Source organism: Papaver somniferum, chromosome 1 (genome assembly GCF_003573695.1).
Source record: "Papaver somniferum cultivar HN1 chromosome 1, ASM357369v1, whole genome shotgun sequence".
In the NCBI taxonomy this organism is placed as follows: Eukaryota; Viridiplantae; Streptophyta; class Magnoliopsida; order Ranunculales; family Papaveraceae; genus Papaver; species Papaver somniferum.
Window position 1 is genome coordinate 31,795,481 of NC_039358.1, and position 20,025 is coordinate 31,815,505.

The window sequence follows — 20,025 nt, forward strand, 5'->3', positions numbered from 1 at the left end:
GTTTAAATCTTCGTTTTTGACAAATCAAAAATTTGATTACACCGAGAATCGTTTTTTATTGACCTATCGAATAAACCGATTATGGGTTTTGTTTTTCGTCCATGAAGAGCATGCACAATAATCAGTTTACATGATGATTAACATAACCCGATTATGGGTTAGAAATGAAATATGAAAATACATCACCAGAATCGGTTTATATATGTAATATGTATAATCCGATACTGTAGTCTCTTCATCTTCCTTTCCACAATCGGGTTTTATACATGTACCACATAACCCGATTGTTTTGGTCTCTTCAAAATCGGATTACTTATGTTTCTATATGTAGCGATTGCTTACTTGATTCTTTTTTTTTTTGTAGAATGGACTTCACACAACTACCATTTTACTCTCGAGACCTAACCTTGGAGGACATTGTTAGGAAACCACAAAGAGTGCCAGAAAGGAGCCTCTATAAGTTTGCCTATGGACGTGAGACCCATCTTGAACAAGCCCTTGCATTGATTGACAAACTTGCACTGGAGGAGCTTTATGAGGTCATGAGGTTCACTCGGATGAGGAGAAACATGATTTTATCTGAGAGGGAGCTCCATGCAGAAATGGAAGGTATGTGGGAAAAAATGGCTCAAGCACAAGCTGCTGCTCCTGATGGTGCTGATGCTGGTGCTCCTGATGCTGCTGCTGCAAATGCTCCCAGTGGTGCTGCTGATGCTGGTGCTCCTGCTCTTTAAGTTTTTACGTTTAAGTTTTATATATTAAAAGTTTAGGTTTATAAGCCTACTTGTGGTTGTTTTAAGTTCTTGACACTCTTTTAAGGTTTGTATTTTCGATGATCTCCGTGTTGAACTTAATGCAGTTGAAGTTTTCATTATAATTATGTGTTGCTCGACAATTCTAGCCTGACATGCCAACAATCGGTCTACTCGATATGTCACAATAAACCGATTATGAAGACATTCTTCTTGGATGTTTTTAAGCCAAGCTAGAATCGGATCACATATGGAAATATATAAACCGATTGGTGTTGGTGAAAATTCAAAATTTAAAATGTCTTTAATCGGTTTACATTGGTCGCAAGAAAGACAGATTCCTTGTGGCATATAAACACAATCGGATTTTACAGTCCTTCTAAAAGACCGATTATTTCAAATCATTTCACGTTTTCCAAAAAAATAGCCGTTCGGGACTTTCTCTATAAATAGAGACCTCACCCTTGGACCCCATTTGCCCCAAAATTGATCATTTTATTCCCCCTCACTCCATATACTCCACAACTACTCATTTCATACATATACATACAAGAAATGGCATCATTCGACTCCGTTGAAGATTTGGCAATCACAAAAGCATGGTATGCGGAAAATCGACTTAGACGTCAATTTTCCGAAAGGGAGGATTCAACAACCTTTTGGGCTAATGTACACAACACATTTAGGCAAGAGTATGGGAATCCTAATGCAAGAAATGTCCAACAAGTCCATGATAGGCACTTAGTCATCGAAAATGCGATACTTGCTTTTTTAGCTCTCCAACCTCGGATCTTTAACACTCTCCCCTTCACCTTGTCCATTGCAGAATTTGTAAGTAATTTTGTGGTTTTTTTACGTAACCCATGTTGTTTTATTTTCCAGTAAAACACCACTAACAAATGTAAGTTTGTTTTTGTGTTTTTGTAGCACGAAGTCGTGAAAGCGCGCTACTTGGAGCAAAAGGGGGAAGCATTCGCATTCGATGCAAGCTATCACTTCTTGGCAGAAAGAATCCCGGAGGATAACCCAGATTACTTGGATGCGGTATCGTCTTCGGAGGAGGAAGATTGATGGCTTTAGAAGTTTTTGTATAGGTTTTGTGGGAAGACATCTATGTAAACCCTCACGAGACTATAACTCGTCCACTAAGGTCGCCTAGGGGTTTAAAGGCTTGATGCATGTGCTAAATGCATCCTACAATAATAATGGAATGAATGAAAATTGGTAATGAAAGGAAACAATCGGTTTATATATGTCATAAATAAAATCCGATTTCGAAAAACGGATTATAAACATGTCAACGTTACCCGATTATAGATGTCCTCTGTTAATTTGAAAACACCAACCCAGAATCGGTTCACAAGTGAATGAACGTAAACCGATTCTGAGTACTGTTTACGAAAAAAAATCAAAATGTTGATGTTTTGATGAACTCTCTAACATTAGTTAATCTCACATCCAAGACAAAATTAACCCCTAATACGATTAATTAGTGCTAATTAATCAGGGGTAAAATAGGTAGTTTGGTATTTATTTTGATAAGGGGTGGTGTGAAGTGATTTCTAGTGACCTTTTTTGTCATCTAGTTATAGGCCCCAATTAAGCCAGGTTATTTTAACACCCTTCCTATTTAATAAGACCACTGTTGGAAATATAATTAATGTAAATGAGGATCCAAAATCCTATGTGTCATTAAAAAAAAAAACACCCTCTATTGGAGATGCTCTAAGTGGGATGGTATCAAGAAAGACTAGACTTTGTTGATAGGCTGTTGTGCTGGTCATCTGAATTAGTCAGTTCAGAGATTATAGGCAATCTGGCAGAACTATCCTTGGACCTTGACACTGGGAAAAGCCGCAACGGAAGTGGACCAGGGCACGTAAAACGTCCCCATTCAACCTAGCGGGAGGTACATTACCCCCACCGGCCACCATTTGCAGCCTGTATTATATTTAAGTTCTTCAGGAAAGGGTCACGTACACTGGTAACATCAAGAAGCGGTTCATATAAGAAAGGGCATTAAGAACTCTGACCAGGCTGCACATGTTACGTTCAGTCCAGAAAACAGACAAGTCAAGTTTTACAGGAGTTCCCGTCATGTTGAAACAACTCATGTTTTCTAACAGCCTTATCATCAATAATACGTAATAGTAAACAAAGAAGTCTAAGTTGTCTAACTGAAACCGCGTAATTCAAAGTTGAAACAAGCAAACCCTTAATCTGACATCACTAGAAAGTAGAAACCAATGCAACAGAGTTTGAGAAGACACAAAAAGAGAGAACACAGAGTTCTGCAGAAAGAGGGAAGGTTCATGACTACTCTTTGTAGGGCAACTGCGGATGAATCTTGAACATCTTCATACAACTTTACTCTGAAAATCAGCATAAACGAAATATATTAATAATCACTGATTAAGGAAGTCCACATACTAAATATGTAACACACCCACCATTCAAAGAAACTTTACAACAGTAAGATGTGGAGTAAGAAACAATAGAGGTCCATTAGTTAAAGGAAGAAGTTACCAACAAACATATATAGCATACTCATTTGTTCTTTTTAACTAAGTCTGTTAGATACAACCTGAATAGGCATGGTACGACGATTCGTCAAACCATCTCGAACTAGAGAAATGCAAACACGGACAAGAAAAGCACTAAACAATAGCACTACAAACTTGTACTAAACTCCGCACTTACAAATTGCATTTGTAATATTCTGAATTAGTCATTTACCAATCCACTCCCAACATGCAATGCAAATGTACTACTTACATCATGTCCATCTTGCAAGACAACACTACTACCTTATGCTGCAGATAAGGTAACTCAGAAACCCAAAATTGCTTAATCATTCATACTACAGCATCTGATTAATACCTAACCCACATGTTTGCAAACAGTTGACTGATGCTTAAAAACCAACATTATATCATCACAACAATAGAATTCAACAGTGAGTTCTAGCTAGAAAAATTATGTCAAAGAATGCCTCAATTTGAGACTTTCATGCCGATCTAGTAAGTCGATAAGATACAACTGCAAATACAAAGCTACCACGTTCATCCATGAATTCTGAAACATTTTCTTGCAAATAAGATGAAACATTTGCATGGATGTAAATGTAATGTTATTTATTTTTATCTGCAGTACTTGTTTTGTAGATTAAGGATACAAATACTAAATAAATATGAAACTTTACCATAATTATAATAAGGATTAATATCTCCTAAGGTGCGAACAACTGCTGATGATACTACTCCATCTGCATCCTTCAACCTGAGATCAGCTATCAGAAAAGTATCCTTAAGGGCAATAGAATTTGTAATAAGAAGACTGGGGCGTGCTTTTGAATGCTCAAGGTGCAGAGCTATAAACGAAGGATCTTCTTGAATTAGAAACAACCAGTGTTTGCAAACACACTTCAATCTCATAAGTGACTTCACAGGTAATCTGCTCAATACCTCACGGGTTACAATATCTCTTACCTGGTTCTCCCTAGTCTCTTCTCTCACCTTTTGGTGTTCTTTACTACCATGAGGTTTCAATATAAAGTGAGACCCAAGTTTGTAGGGTATCTTGTTTACCTGACAAGGAGATACTGTAACCATATCAACGTCATCATCCACACTGAAATCATTAACAGCTTCCTGTCAACAATGAACGGATAAATAATCTCAGTAACAAATACTCCCTCTGTCCCTAATTAGATGACCTATATCATAAATAAGTGGAATGATAGATTAATATTATTATAAGAAATATGTAAAATTTGATAGCCATATTTATATTCATTAGATAGGTGTTTTAAAATGCTTTCCGATGATACAAAATTTACGAAAATCCGTTGTATAGTTTAAGAGATAAATCATTTCTAAATTTACTAGTAATTTTAACTAGATCATCTAATTAGGGACGGAGGTAGTATAATAAATGGAAAGATCATTCATTGATCATTATTTAATAGCAGAGCCATCCAAATCATTTTAAGCATCAATAAACTTTTCGTATTTGGGTTGAAGCAATTTTAGTGCCTGTTGATGCAAATCTTCCGGACACTCACCGTGTATTTTATGCTTATATTGGTTTTGTTTAAGACACGTCTCCATCAAATGTCTAATAAAGACACAGAAAAGACAAAATCCTAGGAATCCGAATTCGACACTGTTTTCTTGATTGGCAGAAGAAAAGGAAAGGGAATCCGGTATATCTTCACTGACTGAAATATTTATATTTTCACCCTTGCAAATCTATCCCAGTTCCTTGCTTCTTGAGTAGAGATTGGGCGATAAGCACCAACAAGAGATGCCATTTTTTGGACAAAGAAAATCTCTATTAAGGTAGTTGACTGGCAAACCTTGGATTTGTGTCTAAAAAAATACACTTTGTTTTAAAAGATATATAATGGTCGGGTAGTTTATTTCAGATACATCTTTCAAGAGCCAGAATATCATCTCTGATTACCCATGGCGATGCTTCAACAATAAGTTCAGATATGGGATACAAAATTTTACCAAAATGTCTCTAGTGTAAAAGAAACATAAAACTTGTGCAAAGACTCCCAACCCTTATAAAGAAGATCACTGACCGCTGTAATTTGAAAATTTCTTGGCGAGATAATTTTAAGCACAAGGCAGTCTTAATAATCAACAGATGATTTTTGAATCGGTGTTGACCATTCGAACATTGGGATGGGTGGACGGATTCACTGGAGAAAAGGTTACCAAATTGTCGAAGTATGCCCGGTGTAGGTGGAGATGGAGTGGAATTGAAAGTATATTATTGAGACATTTTAAGAGCACGCCCTATGAGAAAGTTAATATGCTTTATGAAAAAAGTTCAGAGGACAAACGGTTAGGAAATTTGATGGTCGAAGGGCAACGAAAAGCAAGAATAAGATGAGGGGAGGAAGTGGAGACTAGTAGATGAACAAGGATCAGGAACACGAAAAAGGAAAACACAAGATGGAAGATAGGAAACAAGGACTAAAAGTGCTTAAGTAAACAAGAAAAAGAAATTTATACTTACTAAAGCAAAATTGTTGGGTGTATTTTTCAGTTTCCTCCTATTAGTCAATCGTGCACCCTGCATAACAAAAAAATAAATAAAAAGATAATGAAGCAGATTGCAAAGAGCTACAGCTGCAGCTACACATTCATCATGATCAAAAAGCAAGAGCTGCAGCCTACATCTCATGCTATATCTACTTGTTCAACAAACACAGAATTTTAAGGGAGAACCTAGAAGAAGAAGAAACTTGTCCTGATTTTTAAGATGAGTAAGAAAAGGAGTTGTACTTACTAGACTGAGGGGAGAGAGAAATCCCATTTTGGTTCTTCTGTTTTTTCTTTTCTTTTTTTTCCCATTTTGGATTTTGGTCACGAACTTGGGAAATCGCAAAGAGACTAACTAGTCAACTGTGGGGTGACGACAGAAGTTTTGACCTGCAAACATCATTCAGATATTGACTTTTAGAACCACGAAGAAACTATTGGTTTAAAGTTTCATCAAACACGCTAGGAGCAATTGCAATCCAAGTTCAAAACAGCACAGGAATTCGTTGAAGACTTAAGAAATATCCACATCCCAAAACAGAAATTGAAATATAAAGATTTAGGAATTTGCCATCCAAGTTCAGAAACAACACAGGAATTCGTTACATCCACGTCCTAAAACAGAAATTGAAATAAAACTAGCTCAACCCATAGATATAATACTTATTGTTGTATGCTGGCTGGATATCATGAATGTGAAACAGGTATAAACCTTTGTTATAAATACTGCCTATAGCAAACTGAAAAAATTCAAAAACAACTATCACAAGAGTATCTTGAAACCTAAAAGAAATTTCGCCACCCCACGGCCCCCATAAAAACAGTTTTAAAAGTAAATAAAACACAAGCTTATAAGTGTAATAAGGATCATGATTAACCACAATCAACATCAACAGCAGTCCAAAACCACCACCATTATCAAACAGTCCAAATGTTCATAAAATCAAATATTTAACCTACCATCTAAATTAACCCTAGTTTTGACAAATCCCCCCAAAAAATTTAAACCCTAATTTTCAATTCTGTAAAGTGCCAACACACAAAATCAAATTTAAGAAGAATCGTAAGAGAAAGTGGTATAAGTTATGATGACATACCTATTTTAGAGGTCGACAGAAGACGTGGTGATCTTTAAGAGAGGAAGACGATGGTGGTAGCATAAGGAGCAGTCCGACGGGAATTTTAAATCAAATCCAGTGATGCTTTGTTCGGAAATTTATCACCGCCATTGTAAAGCCAAAAGCAGCAGCTTGATTAATGAAACGCTCCGTGACTACTAATAGTACGACGTTGTCTGCTCAATGTCTTTTCTAAGTGACGCGTGGCAGAATTTTTAATGGTAAGTTGGACCGTACGATCCAATTATTATTCCCTCGAATGGGTCTCAAGGGATGCAATAATGCAGTTTGGGTGCGTAAAATCCGACAGCGATATTAAACCTGCTCAGACAGCCGAACCATTGTGCAGGAGTTTCCAGTACAAATATTAGTTTGAATTTTGGCAACACACTTTTTTTTTTCTTTTTCTACTAGTCTTATTTTCTCGAGGAATATATACTAATAACTTGAAGCCACCACCATCCCCGTTGTAATCCTCTAGAACTTTTGAAATTTCCATAAGGTGCACCATTGACAAGTACAGAGGATGTAGTTGTAGTCATTCACTCCATAATTAATGCATGTGTTTGACCTAGAACACCCATCTAAAAAAACATCTATTTGTATGCCTTGGACATGAAAAAGTACCCTCTTGCCTCTTTAGAAACTCGATTTCTTCGTAGAATGAAAAAGTTATTTTTCCATGACAATGTTATCTGTAATCTGTCTACCTTGAATGAGTTCATTCTGAGACCATGAAACAGATGTACTCATAAAAGGTCGAACTTCTGAGCCTATTCGCCAGCAATTTAGCCACAATTTTGTAAAGAACACCGCTACATAATAGGGTATCCATTTGGGCCAGGAGCAGCTAAAGCACTCATTCTCGAAATAATCTTCATCACCAGATGGCATGCCAGAAATTGAATTGTCGGAATCTTGATCAAGGGTAAAGGAAGAAGGGGACATACTGGAGGGGAGAATGATAATTCTGAGATGTAATGGCAGATATCTACAAGGTCGGGCAAAGCATCTCCAGACTGGTGCATTATGTTTGAATTTCTAGGGATCATTCTCCAATTGCTTAATTGCCGCATAGTACATTGACCAGATTGTTTAAATTTTGAGATATCCAAATCTGTTGATAATTTGGTTACATGGGATTGTTGTTTTCTCCAGTTATAGCTAATTTGGAAGTTAGGTTATGCAGTACAATGTATAAAAAGCACTTTGCAATCTCTTGAAACCTCTTGAATCTGTCATAGTAGTAGTTTGAATAGAAGATTTGTCACTATTTCTTGATCGCTCAAAAATCAAATCCTCTCTAGTATTCCGTTCGTTAGAAATCATCCAAATCATTTTCATACGATTTAACAGAAGCATCAGTAGACATGACACTCACGTTGTATTTTATCCGGTTTATTTAGAGACACATCTTCATCAAATGTCCAATTAAGCCACAAAAAAGACACAGTGTTTTCTCGACTTGCAGAAGCAAAGGGAAGGGAATTTGAATTTCCACCCTTGCAAATTTGCCCCGGTTTCTTGCTTCTTGAGTAGAGACTGGGCGATAAGCACCAAAGATTCCATTTTTAGGACGGTCTTTATTAAGGTAGTTGACTGCCAAACCATGGATTTGTGTCCAAAATAACACTTTGTCGAGAAGATATGGCTGGGGTAATTTATTTGGGACTTATCTTTTGCGAGCCAAGAGATCATCTCTGATTACCCATGGTGATGCTTCAACAATATGTTCAGAATAAGAATTGAAAAGTACAGTAGATGAACATGTACAATAAGAACAGAAACTCCTTTAAATACATAACAGGTAGTTATAGTTACTAATTAGTAGTAGTACAGTTCACAACTTCTTGTAATTGCTAGGAAAACAAGGATATGGCTGCTTTATCCTTGTTCTGCATCATGTCTCCCGTTTCTTCGCTGCGGGAGGCGGCACCCTGTTAAGCAAGCAATACATCATTTAAACCCCTCCTAATTAAAAAAATTTGACAATGCAATGCAGAAAAAGTAAAATCATACAATCCAAAATATATTACATACCGGCCTACCAAGAAAGGATCTACACATACATAAATCCATCGTGTCTGAACACACATTCTAGAGCCCAAACGCTTTGTTGGCCGATCACAGATCTGCCATAAAAGAAAGCATCATGTTTAGCTAAGGTAATCGTATTTTTAACGTCTTCATTTTATTTCCAAGGGAAAGGCAACCTTGAAATTCATACTCACCTGATGCGTAATTTCGGAATCAGCTTCAGTAAATGGACCTCCCTCCCAAGAAACTTCACCACCAAAAGCTGAAATCAGAAAAAGCAAGGACTCCTTTGGTACCTGATGATGCGTGATACAAATACCCAAAATTAAAATACCAAGAGTTAAGGGAACACAAAGACTGCACCCACACTAAGAAAGAAAATATATGCCTTCTTGAGCACCAATTTAGTTTAAAAGTTACCAAACACAAAACCAGCATCAAAGAGTTCGTTTGGTGATAGATTGATCATAAGAATATTATTCCTCAAAAGTAAAATACTGTAAGAGAAGTTACCTCCTGATTTAAGAAGAACTTCAAATCTCTAAACAGATTTTTAAAATCCCTTGTTTCATCATCAGCCTCATCTTTTCCGATAGTGCCCTTTGCAGATTCCCCAACAAATTCTGTCAAGGCATGCTGAAGTTGAGCTAATCTAAGATCAGACTCCACAGTCAGCATCCATTCCTTCCCAACAGTGTAATTGGACAGCGGGTGGTCTGCATTAAGGGGTAAAAATAAGAACCATGCTCGTAAAATTGATGCTTTTCATAGCAGACACCATATACCACATATAATAAGATACGTTTCTCTGAAGATCTAACCTGTTTCTAACACTTCCAGATCAGAATTAAGATCAAGTGGAAATCGTACAGGTAATGAATCGTACAAAATATAAAGGACCGATCCAACCAATACCTGCAAGGCACAGGAAAAGAAAGAATCAACTCTCTATATATATGTACATATAGCATTATAAAATTTACTCTAGAAAAGACACCCTTCATTTCTACAACTCCTAAGAGAGTATTCAAGCAAGAAAAAGACGGCAGCTAAGATTTGGAAAAAAAAGAGAAATCATGAAAGTCTAACCTCGTAGAATTCCGAAAAGATAAATACGACTTTAAAGTCATCAGTACAAACTTGCTGTAACGGATGAGGAGTTATATATCTTATCGAGTGCCCTTTAACCTCAACCTGCATATGCAAACGTAAACATATATCAATGTATATACGTAACTTGTTAAATGAGATTATTTTCAAGAGTACGAGAAAAAAAAAAATCAATGCAACTACCCGATAGTAGATTCCCCTCTTCCATTTCAATATCTTCAGGAGAACTCTTCTCTGTCACTTTAACATCTCCATCAAGATCTCTGTTCTTCTTCTTCGGCTTTTGCTCGTTCTTTCCCTTTAAAGAGTAAAAATACAGTAAACAAGAAGAGTTTACAAATCATACAGATTTCATTAAAGAACGTAAGTTAAGGTTTTAAAGATTCAAAGGTATTACATGACGCTTCTTCATTTCTTGCCCTGTGTTTGAACCGTAAATAAAGAAACAACTCTTGACCAAACTTAGCTGAAAATTGGTTGCTGAAATTGAAATAGAAAAGAAAAAAAAAAAGATTTAGTTAGGGTTTATAAAATTCACGTCAAATCTATTAACCCTTGCCAGAAAAATTACAGCAAGTCTAAGCAATTATATTTCACATTATCGAGTGAAGATGAAAAACTTATGTACTTATCCTACTTCTAATCGATAACCCTTGACAGAATTCCCAAAAGCGAAAACTCTAAAATCCCCGACTTTCTTCTTTTAACAGTCAATTTCATTTGTGAAAAAAATATCCCATATATGACTCTAGCTATTCCGGGCTCATTCTTGTACTGCCCCGGAAAAAGAAACAGTTCTTGGAGAATGTTGGCTTATCATCATTCTGCTAGTTTGAGATCAACACCCTATGGACCAGACATTTCCTCCAAATAAGACTATAATGAATAACCAGAGTGCTTGTCCACAGGTAGCCTAACTCCTAAACCAGTGCATCAAAATAAACATTTTGATAGAAGGAAGCAACATTTTTCTGACAATTACAGTTACAGATTTAAGAGGGAAACCATTTTCACTTTCTCCAAATGCATCCATTAAACAAAGTCTAGATCCTTGACAGACAGTCACAATGACTTGGAACAAGTGATCTACATTACTTCTACCAAAACAAGTTAAGAGATCCAATGATACCAAATGATTAAAAAACTGCGCACATATAGTACTTTGGATTCGAGTCTACATCATAAATAGTCGCAACCATGCTCTTTTCCTCCATTTATTTTGTGATCTAGAGATGCCACATTTGGTCTAAGTAACCAAATTTGTAATTATAAACTCCATTGATTGGATCTAATTTCCCATGTATATGGGATACACACACAATCGCTTTACATGCCTAAACCCGTGCAAATATATACACCAACAGCAATTCAACAAAGGATGAGTAGGTGAGTGGTCAATATAAACATGAATGGGTGAGAACACCAACAATGATACAGATGGATAAATCTTGTATATCCAACCTTGACAGTACTAAAGAGTGCTAATAAAACATAGGTAAGCCACTTCGGAAATACAGTATCACGGAGGAGAACTACAAATAATTGTATGTTGAAAATCCATAAAAATAACCTACACTGGTCTATATGCTCACTTCGAAGGCGGAATTGAGAAAGAAATGATAGCACAAATATTTACATGATAGAAAAATTCAAAGCACTGCGGGATAGCCCAACAAAGTTCAAGTCTATCTCCCTGATCGCTTGAAACATATCCACATCATGCAACAAAATACACAAAAACAAATTCATTTCCAAAAGAAAATATAAGTTCTAATTACCTCAACCAATAAGGAACAATGATGTCTAAATGGATCACCCATATACCCGTTCAACGAATTGCGTCAACAAAGGAAGTTAAATATAGTCGGACTATACATCAAAGCTTGTCGGAACCCAACTCCAGTAAAAACTCAGAATATAGAAACGGCTATTGACGAGAAGAGAAACGAAAAACCTGTAAGTGTAAGTAATAATAGTGGTCAGTTCCCATACAGCCCGACAGCATCACCGCTGCAAATAAATTAACAAGTTCCATGGCTATATTTCACATAAATCACTCAAATTGATCAACAGTAAGTAAAAATCTTAACATTCAATAAGCAAAATTTGATACCAGTAAATTTAGTTCATTTTCTGTTTTGTGTACTAATTACTTCCCAAAACCCAGTGTTAGAACTTGTAAAATAAACATAAGAGCATTTTCTTATCATTGAATCAATCGGATAAATCCCAAAGCTCAAAGTAATGTAACTAATAACTGGACCCTCTTGAAGAGCCACACAGAAAAGACGAACCCCATATCGTAAGAGGCTGGATCAAAACCTCATGTCTACACATTAAGATGGATTCTTATCACGCATTGCTACATATATCAGAGTAAAATGTATGATGCTTCATATAATTTCAGAAGGCAACATTTCACAAGTTTCATTAATTGCCTAAATCGCACCACACAAAGAGAATGAAGCCAATTAAGCTCAATAACAAGAAAGACAACAATTATAGATAAGTTATCCATTTAAGTCATCTTATGAAATGCTAAAATAGATCAAGGGACACATGTGGTGCTTACCAATAATAACGCTGCAAGGAGTATATCTAATATGAGTATGAGAAATTTTATCAAACAATATGCATATTCTAGCAACCATTTTAATCAGGCAGTTTGCTCTCAAACTCGAGCTTTTCTCAAAACATTTTATATATTTTTCTAAACACAATCGATATTAGATCGAACACAGGTATATAAAAAAGGTGAATCAAAACCCACAGAACTGTCCAAAATTACAGTAACTCAAGTGCAGACTCCTTACCCCACTCATCTTCGACCCAAAAAACAACAGCAAAAAATCAGCTTCTTCAACACGTCTCATGTTGTTTTTCTCGCACTTAAAACCCTTGAAAACACTACAAAACAGAAGGCCTCTAGGGACGGTCAGAAAAACGTCTCAACAACCGGAAAGCCGTCCCAAAAAGATATTAGGGACGTTTGTTGCTGCGTCCCCAGATCCACCGTCACTAATACTATTAGGGACGGATTTTCCTTCTAGGGACGGTTCTGAGTGGCCGTCAGTAGTACTAATAGGGACGGCTTCATCTTCTAGGGACGTTTTTTCTTTGCCGCCACTAATACTTCTAGGGACGGCCTCATCTTCTAGGGACGGTTTTGAAACGGCCGGAAAAACAAGTTAAAACCGTCCCTACTGCATCATAGGGATGGTTTAACAAAACCGTCCCTAGTATAAACTGGAACAATGGGGACGGTCAATAAACCGTCCCTAACATCTGAATATTACTGAAGCTCCATTTCCCTGTTTTAATTGGCAGAATGCCATCCCTCATACATTCACATACCAGGATTAGATGCCATACATCCACAAAACAGAGACAAATAGAATGCCATACATCCACAGAATAGAGAATCATAGACGAATTCATAGAAGATTATTTTTCTATAAATACTCAAAAACCATGTTATTTGTTTACAAAAGAGACCTCCCATTCTCAAAAAACAAGCAAAAATTTAGGTTCATACACTCTCTACAGTAAATGGTGTCTCTGTTTATCATCTGTTAACTACAATCAGTGGCCTGCGGCGTTTGAGTGCTATTTTATCATCTGTTAATATCTGGAAACTAACCCTTCCTGCACCTTTCCATATCACATTTCCTGCAACAAACAGAAATCTACTCAATAGATAATCGATAGTTACATTCTTCTCAGTCAGGAAAAAAAAAAAAAAAGCTCAACACATTCACAATCAGTTCTGCAGTAATGAACATCTCTGGTTCATTAAAGTGAGATTACCATTTGTTAGTTGGTACATATAGGATGTCAACAGTGGTGCATTGGGAGTGAACGAGTGCTAGATAAAGCAGATTACTGTATACAAGTCACATTTAAACTGCACCTGGGAAGAGTTATCAAACTTATAAGTAACCTACATGGGACAAAAACCTATACTCGCCTTGGATTAAGACATAGTTAATTAGATAACACGGAAGCTCATGCATACCTAAATAACCACTGGGTCTAAGATTAATCTTATCAATTCACAATGACTCAAATTCTATGTAAAAAAAAAAGTGAATGATGCACGATACCTCGAGTCCTTCATTGTTCTGGTTTGGTGGTAATACTGCAACTTGAGCCTCCAATTCTGCAACCCTTCGTTTGAGCATTGCATTTTCCTCTTTCAATTGAATAACTCTACTTGATGATGATGACTCGCCCCAAAAATGTTTCGGCTTCACAGTGCTGCCAAAGCAACGAATCCGACCATGTCTATCTGGTCCCATAACAGCTGCAAATGCATCATTTCATCCACCTAAAACGACTCCAGATCCAGGTTGGTTAGCCTGGTTGTGTATTTCCACCATTCGATCCTACAAGTAAATCAATCTCGAAAGTTAGGTCAATTCGAACTACAAATGCAAAAAACAGATGACCCGAAAGAAAACTTAAAAAGTATAAAGTTATACGTATTGTTCAGAAGCAACAGGATCCATCACTTCTTCATTTGGATCTGATGTTTTTCTTTTCTTTGTCCTGGTCCTAAGAAATACTTCATGCCGTTCAGGGAATCTTCCTGTTTCGGCTAGCATCTGTAAAATGAAATTTTGTGCTGTTGGTTGCATATAACATACGAAACATCCTCACCAAGATCAAACTAAACATAAGCTTTACCTCTTTTGCATATTCCATGTGTCTTGGAGCCACCAGTGTGTTGAATTGTTTGTTTGGACCTATTTAGTTTATTTTTAGCCGCCAACTCCTGTTTCAAAAGAAAATAATAACAAACGATGCTTGCTGTGAGCCTTGCGCTAGTGGGTAAATGATAAAAGGGATAATAAGAGAATGGATGACAGAAAATACGTACTTTATCTTTCTTGGTATTCCACACACAGCTCGCAACATGCCCAAAAGGTCATCCCCTGGTCCATCATTATTGTTATTTCCGACCTCAAAACATGTATCCTGTGGTCCGATACTTGATGAGACCGTTGAGCTTAAACTCTCACCATGATGAAACCATGTAGTATAATTTCTCATCATACCGTGCAATATCAAGTCACTGAATATTTCACTTCTAACTTTGTAATTAACATTATTGCACTTTCTGCAAGGATATTTCATTTTGTTATCTTCAGTAACAACCCCTTCCTTGAATGCATGGTCCAAGAACATCCTCAAACCATCTTCATACTCTTTACCCGACTGATCCTTGTGAACCCAACTCTTATCCATGGTTTCTACAAACTGACTAAGGAATAAACTTACGATTAACGGAAACCACTAGTCACACATGCACACAAAAGTCCCATACACAACAGAAAGAGGAAAAAACGCAGAACATACCCAAATTAGTAATGAATTACTTGGTGATAGTTACATAAAACTTGACAAATTTAACAATACCATTACTTTATAAGTTAGTAGCGATCGATGATTATGAGCATGCAAGCCAGCGAATGATCCTGCGATGATATGAACCTGATCGCCAACACCAGCAATATGCACCTGGCGGAACACACCTTAAATCAGTGAGTACATTGATAGAAATAAAATAAAATAAGTACAGGCTAGATATGAAGATAGATGTAGTACATTGGACATAGATATAATATAGTCGATAGAGCATCGTTAAGAAAAATAAGGTAACGGTAAGGAATCTAGCAGCATATGCTAACTCAGACAAGTGGTACATTCCATGTGAATACGTGATACTACAATATAAAAAGCTAAACAGACATGATAAACAGTAAAGAATATGATAAACACTTTCCTTTTTTCCTAATTTTATCAAATGTGTTCAATGCCCTAGGCAACACCAACCTAAGAACGGTATCATATCACTAAAGCTATTCATCTCTGCCATTCTTAATTCTTATGATCCAACATAAACATGAGTTTAACACTATACCAAGCAGCAGGAATCAGGATGAACTCAAAAGCTGGCAAATTAAGCAGGCACAATAAAATTAGTGATGAACTACCACCACTAAAGGAATCAGGATGAACTACCATACAGATAAACCTATGCAACCTTTAAAAAATCAGAAACTCAATACTCAAACCAATTAGCATACATCCCAGCCCTCTGAACAATCTAGTTTCTTACTCCAAAACGTTCCCAAAATGACCAATTCTTCTTTACAAAATTCTTTTCTTCGTAAGCCGTAAGCACTAGAATTCAAATTTATTTTCTTTGCAAGAAGTAAGCACAAAAATGCAATGACAGTATTGTACTGCAGGAATTGCAATAAATTTGGAAAACTTAGGTTGTCCCGACGGCACCTATCACAGAACTTTATTTTCTGTCACTAGCTTTAAGTTGAATGCACAGATTTTATTTTCAAGTTCAAAAAACTAGCAATTATGAATTCAGTTTTCAAGTAGGATACAGGATAAACTACAATCAGTATGTACTTTTTATAGATCTGTATTTTCATTCTTCATCAACCGTAATCTGTAATCTCTGGAAATTAAGACTGTCAGGGGTTTACAAAGATGCCAGGAGACCCTAAGAGGAAAAATACACAACAACACGAAAGAAAATACTGAAATGAAACTCCAACTATAACAAAGATGCAGCAAGTTCAAATGGCTTATTACTATCAGTACCATCGACCCAGTGTACTCATTGCTCACAATGTCTAGCTACTAAACATAGGATTAAAACAACAAAATGATTTATCATCTACATCATGTCTCTAGCTCTATCATCCAATTTTTTCTGATAGTCTTTCAAATTCTCTCCAGCACCATGTAAAATCAGATGATATGTCCTCTACACTTTCATTTAAGTTCAAATTACAACCTAAGTTTTCCAAAATATACCGTCTCATATCCTCAAAAAAAAAGATTATACTGCTCAAACTGTAATCATGAAGGAGACTCTTCCCACAGATATCTTAATAAACCCAACCCAAATCGAGAGAATCAGGTTAAATTTTGAATCCAAAAACATCAAAGATGAAATCATGCAAATTAATCAAATAGCAATTCATGTAATCATCACACTCGAAACTGAAATAACAATACTAATAGTTCAACTAAACAAACAATCAATTAGGTCAAACCAAAATTACAATAGAGAGAATTCGATCTGCGCAAAAAAAAATTACAGAAATAAACCCAACGCAAAGCGAGAGAATTAGGTTAAATTTTGAATCCAAAAACATCAAAGATGAAATCGTGCAAATTAATCAAATACCAAACCAGATAAATTACAGAGATTCTTACCCTAAGTTTGCATGACGGGCATCTTCTAGATTTGACAGACTTATAGCAGAAGAAAGTGAAGATTTCACTTCTGATGAGTATCACGAGGGAGATGGAGAAGAAAGTGATGACGAATCGCACGAAGGAGAGTTTTAGGGTTTTAGTAGAGTCGATGAAAACATGAGCAGAATAGGCGATGAAAACTTGAGAGGAAAAAATGAAATATATTAGTTTCACTATGTTCTAGGGAGTACAGAAGTTAAGTTACCGACGATATAATCACCACCATTGGATGATTCTACTTACTGGGACGGCTAGAAACTTTTAGGGACGCACAAAAAAATTGTCCCTACTAGTACACCAGTAGTGACACTCGGATATAGTTCGTCCCTAATAATGGACCAGTTGGGATGGTTTTTTTGGCACCGTCTCAAATACACATCGCTAAGGACGGATAGAAGGGTCGTCCCAACTTCTGCATTCTGGGGACGGTTTTTTGAGAATGGGCCGTCCCTAGAAGCCTTCTGTTTTGTAGTGAAAGATCCATCTCGGACGATTTATAGAGAAAAGAATCTCTATTTTTTTTAGATTGAGAGGAAGAAGGAAACCACTCTCCCCATCACCAAAAGAGAAGAGAGGAAGCTCACTGACTGTGTAAACCCTTGAAAGTGACCTTACCATCTGTAATAGTACAAGCTGATGGTGTCACAGTCAGCGAGAAATCAGAAGCATCATCTGATTCTTGATTACTTTTAGCAATGTTCACTTCAGTATTACTATTATCTCCTTATCTTGCCTTACGCTTGATACAATCCTTAGCCCAATGACCAAAGTCATGGCGCCAAGCACACTCATCTTTCTGCAGTCATGTTATACTCTTAGAACGTCCTCTACCTTTACCATAACCACCAGCCTTCTTTCTTCTGTCTGTTGAACGACCTCTTGCAAGAAGCAAGTCATTGTTAGCTTCACTTGCAAGGTCTTCACGATCCATCTTCCTCAACTCCTCACTACGCAATGTTGTAGTGACCTCTGCGTATGTCATCTTGTCTTTGCCGTGCATTAATGCTTTAATCACGGGTTCATACTTTTCAGGAAGAGAGTTTATCAGACACAAAGCTTGTTCCTCGTCGTTGATCTTCTCATCGTATTTAACCAACTCAGCAAGAAGTTTATTATATGAATCTAGGTGCTCGGTTATGGTTTCACCTCTCTTCATGTTATAGCGATACAAATTCCTTTTAAGATGTATCCTATTGGCCACGTTCTTCACAAGGTATTCTTTCTCGAGCTTTTTCCAGAGATCTTTACCTGAAGTCTCGTGATGATAATTAACTTTTACTGCAGTTGCTAAACACCCTCGTGTCGAAGCAAGACATAATTTATTCATCTTGTTCCATTGCTTTTCAGACATCTCCACTGGCTGACCTTCTAGAGCTTCTTCTAGGTCAAGATGAACAAGAGCATCCATTACGTCCGTTCTCCATAAACCAAAGTTATTGGTTCCTGTAAACTTTTCTACCTTGAGTTGTGATCTATGTGAATAAATTATTTCTTCTTTTGTTTCTTTATCTTTATTTGTGGACTCCGAATGTTCTCCTAAAGGATTTTTCGGATCAACTGTGTCGTCCCCGTCAACCATTGTTCACAAACAACCAAATATATATAAAAAACAGAACCTTTGAGATTAGTATTACCTCAAGCAATCTTCAGAAAAATACATTCACTTCAACTACAATCCGAGTACCCGTATCCAAGAGCGTCTCCTTGCTCTGATACCAATTGTTGCGTCAAAGCCTGCGAAAGCATTAGGTTTCACTGCTTACAACGGTACCTCGGTATTGCCGAGAACACAATCACACACACAAGAAGAACAAGTATTTAACGAGGTTGAATCCTCGGGAAGGAATAGCAATTTTATATATATCATCGTATAAGTTGGAATATACAAAACTCAAGCAGAGAAGAAGAGAACTCTTACTAGTTCTGACGTGTTTTCTCTAGTTCTCTCTATGTCTATTTATATACATCAATAGAAGTGGACACATTACTTAACAAGGATTACTTTCCTACAAGTATAGGGTTTCCTAACTTAGTTCTAAGAGACAAACCTCTTAAGCTGCTATACTTAGGACACAAGTACTTGGTTTCCTTAACCAACTAGATTTCCTAATCTAGACCTTGAGCGACCTACCAACAAGTTCAACCAGCTTGACAAGTTCACTAGTAGATTTAGCTCAGTACGTATTGCGTATGTGCGATAAATAAATAAACATATATGACTTCTAGTTAGTGAGTTACTTGTACCTCGGTATGCAAACGTTGAGCAGCGGAGCTCGTATTGGGAGCTCTCAAAAGAAGAAAGAGATGCCTCACATTAGGTTGAACTCTAAGTAACTTCTCCACAAAAACTACATAAAAACATACAAAAAAAATGACGTGCGTATTGGTTATACGAGAAGTTGGTCACAAAACACTAGTACTGATTACTGATATTTATGTACCTTTTGCTAGAAAACCAGTAGAACCAGTAACGAGGATGGTCTTGTTCTCAAGAGATTCAGTAATGCTTCCATTCATCAAGTACTCCATTCTGACTGAAAATCAAAAACAAGAAAAAATTTCTTTTCTGTCCGGTGGATGCAAACAAATAAAATCACTCTCTCCTCTACAAAACCGGGTTTCACTTGATTTGTACTTCTACATGCACATCACTACTACTATATATAT

At 36.7% G+C, this 20,025-nt stretch overlaps 1 protein-coding gene across 1 annotated transcript; it reads right to left on the minus strand.

Annotated features, from left to right (window-relative positions):
* Positions 1 to 18,160: 18,160 nt before the first annotated feature.
* On the minus strand, positions 18,161 to 19,887 carry LOC113277882 (probable fatty acyl-CoA reductase 5). The gene is made up of 3 exons (XM_026526881.1): positions 19,800 to 19,887; positions 19,597 to 19,706; positions 18,161 to 18,382 (listed from the first exon to the last, which is right to left on the minus strand). The coding sequence occupies exons 1-3, from the start codon at positions 19,885 to 19,887 to the stop codon at positions 18,161 to 18,163; spliced, it is 420 nt and encodes a 139-aa protein (XP_026382666.1).
* Between the last annotated feature and the right edge of the window lie 138 nt (positions 19,888 to 20,025).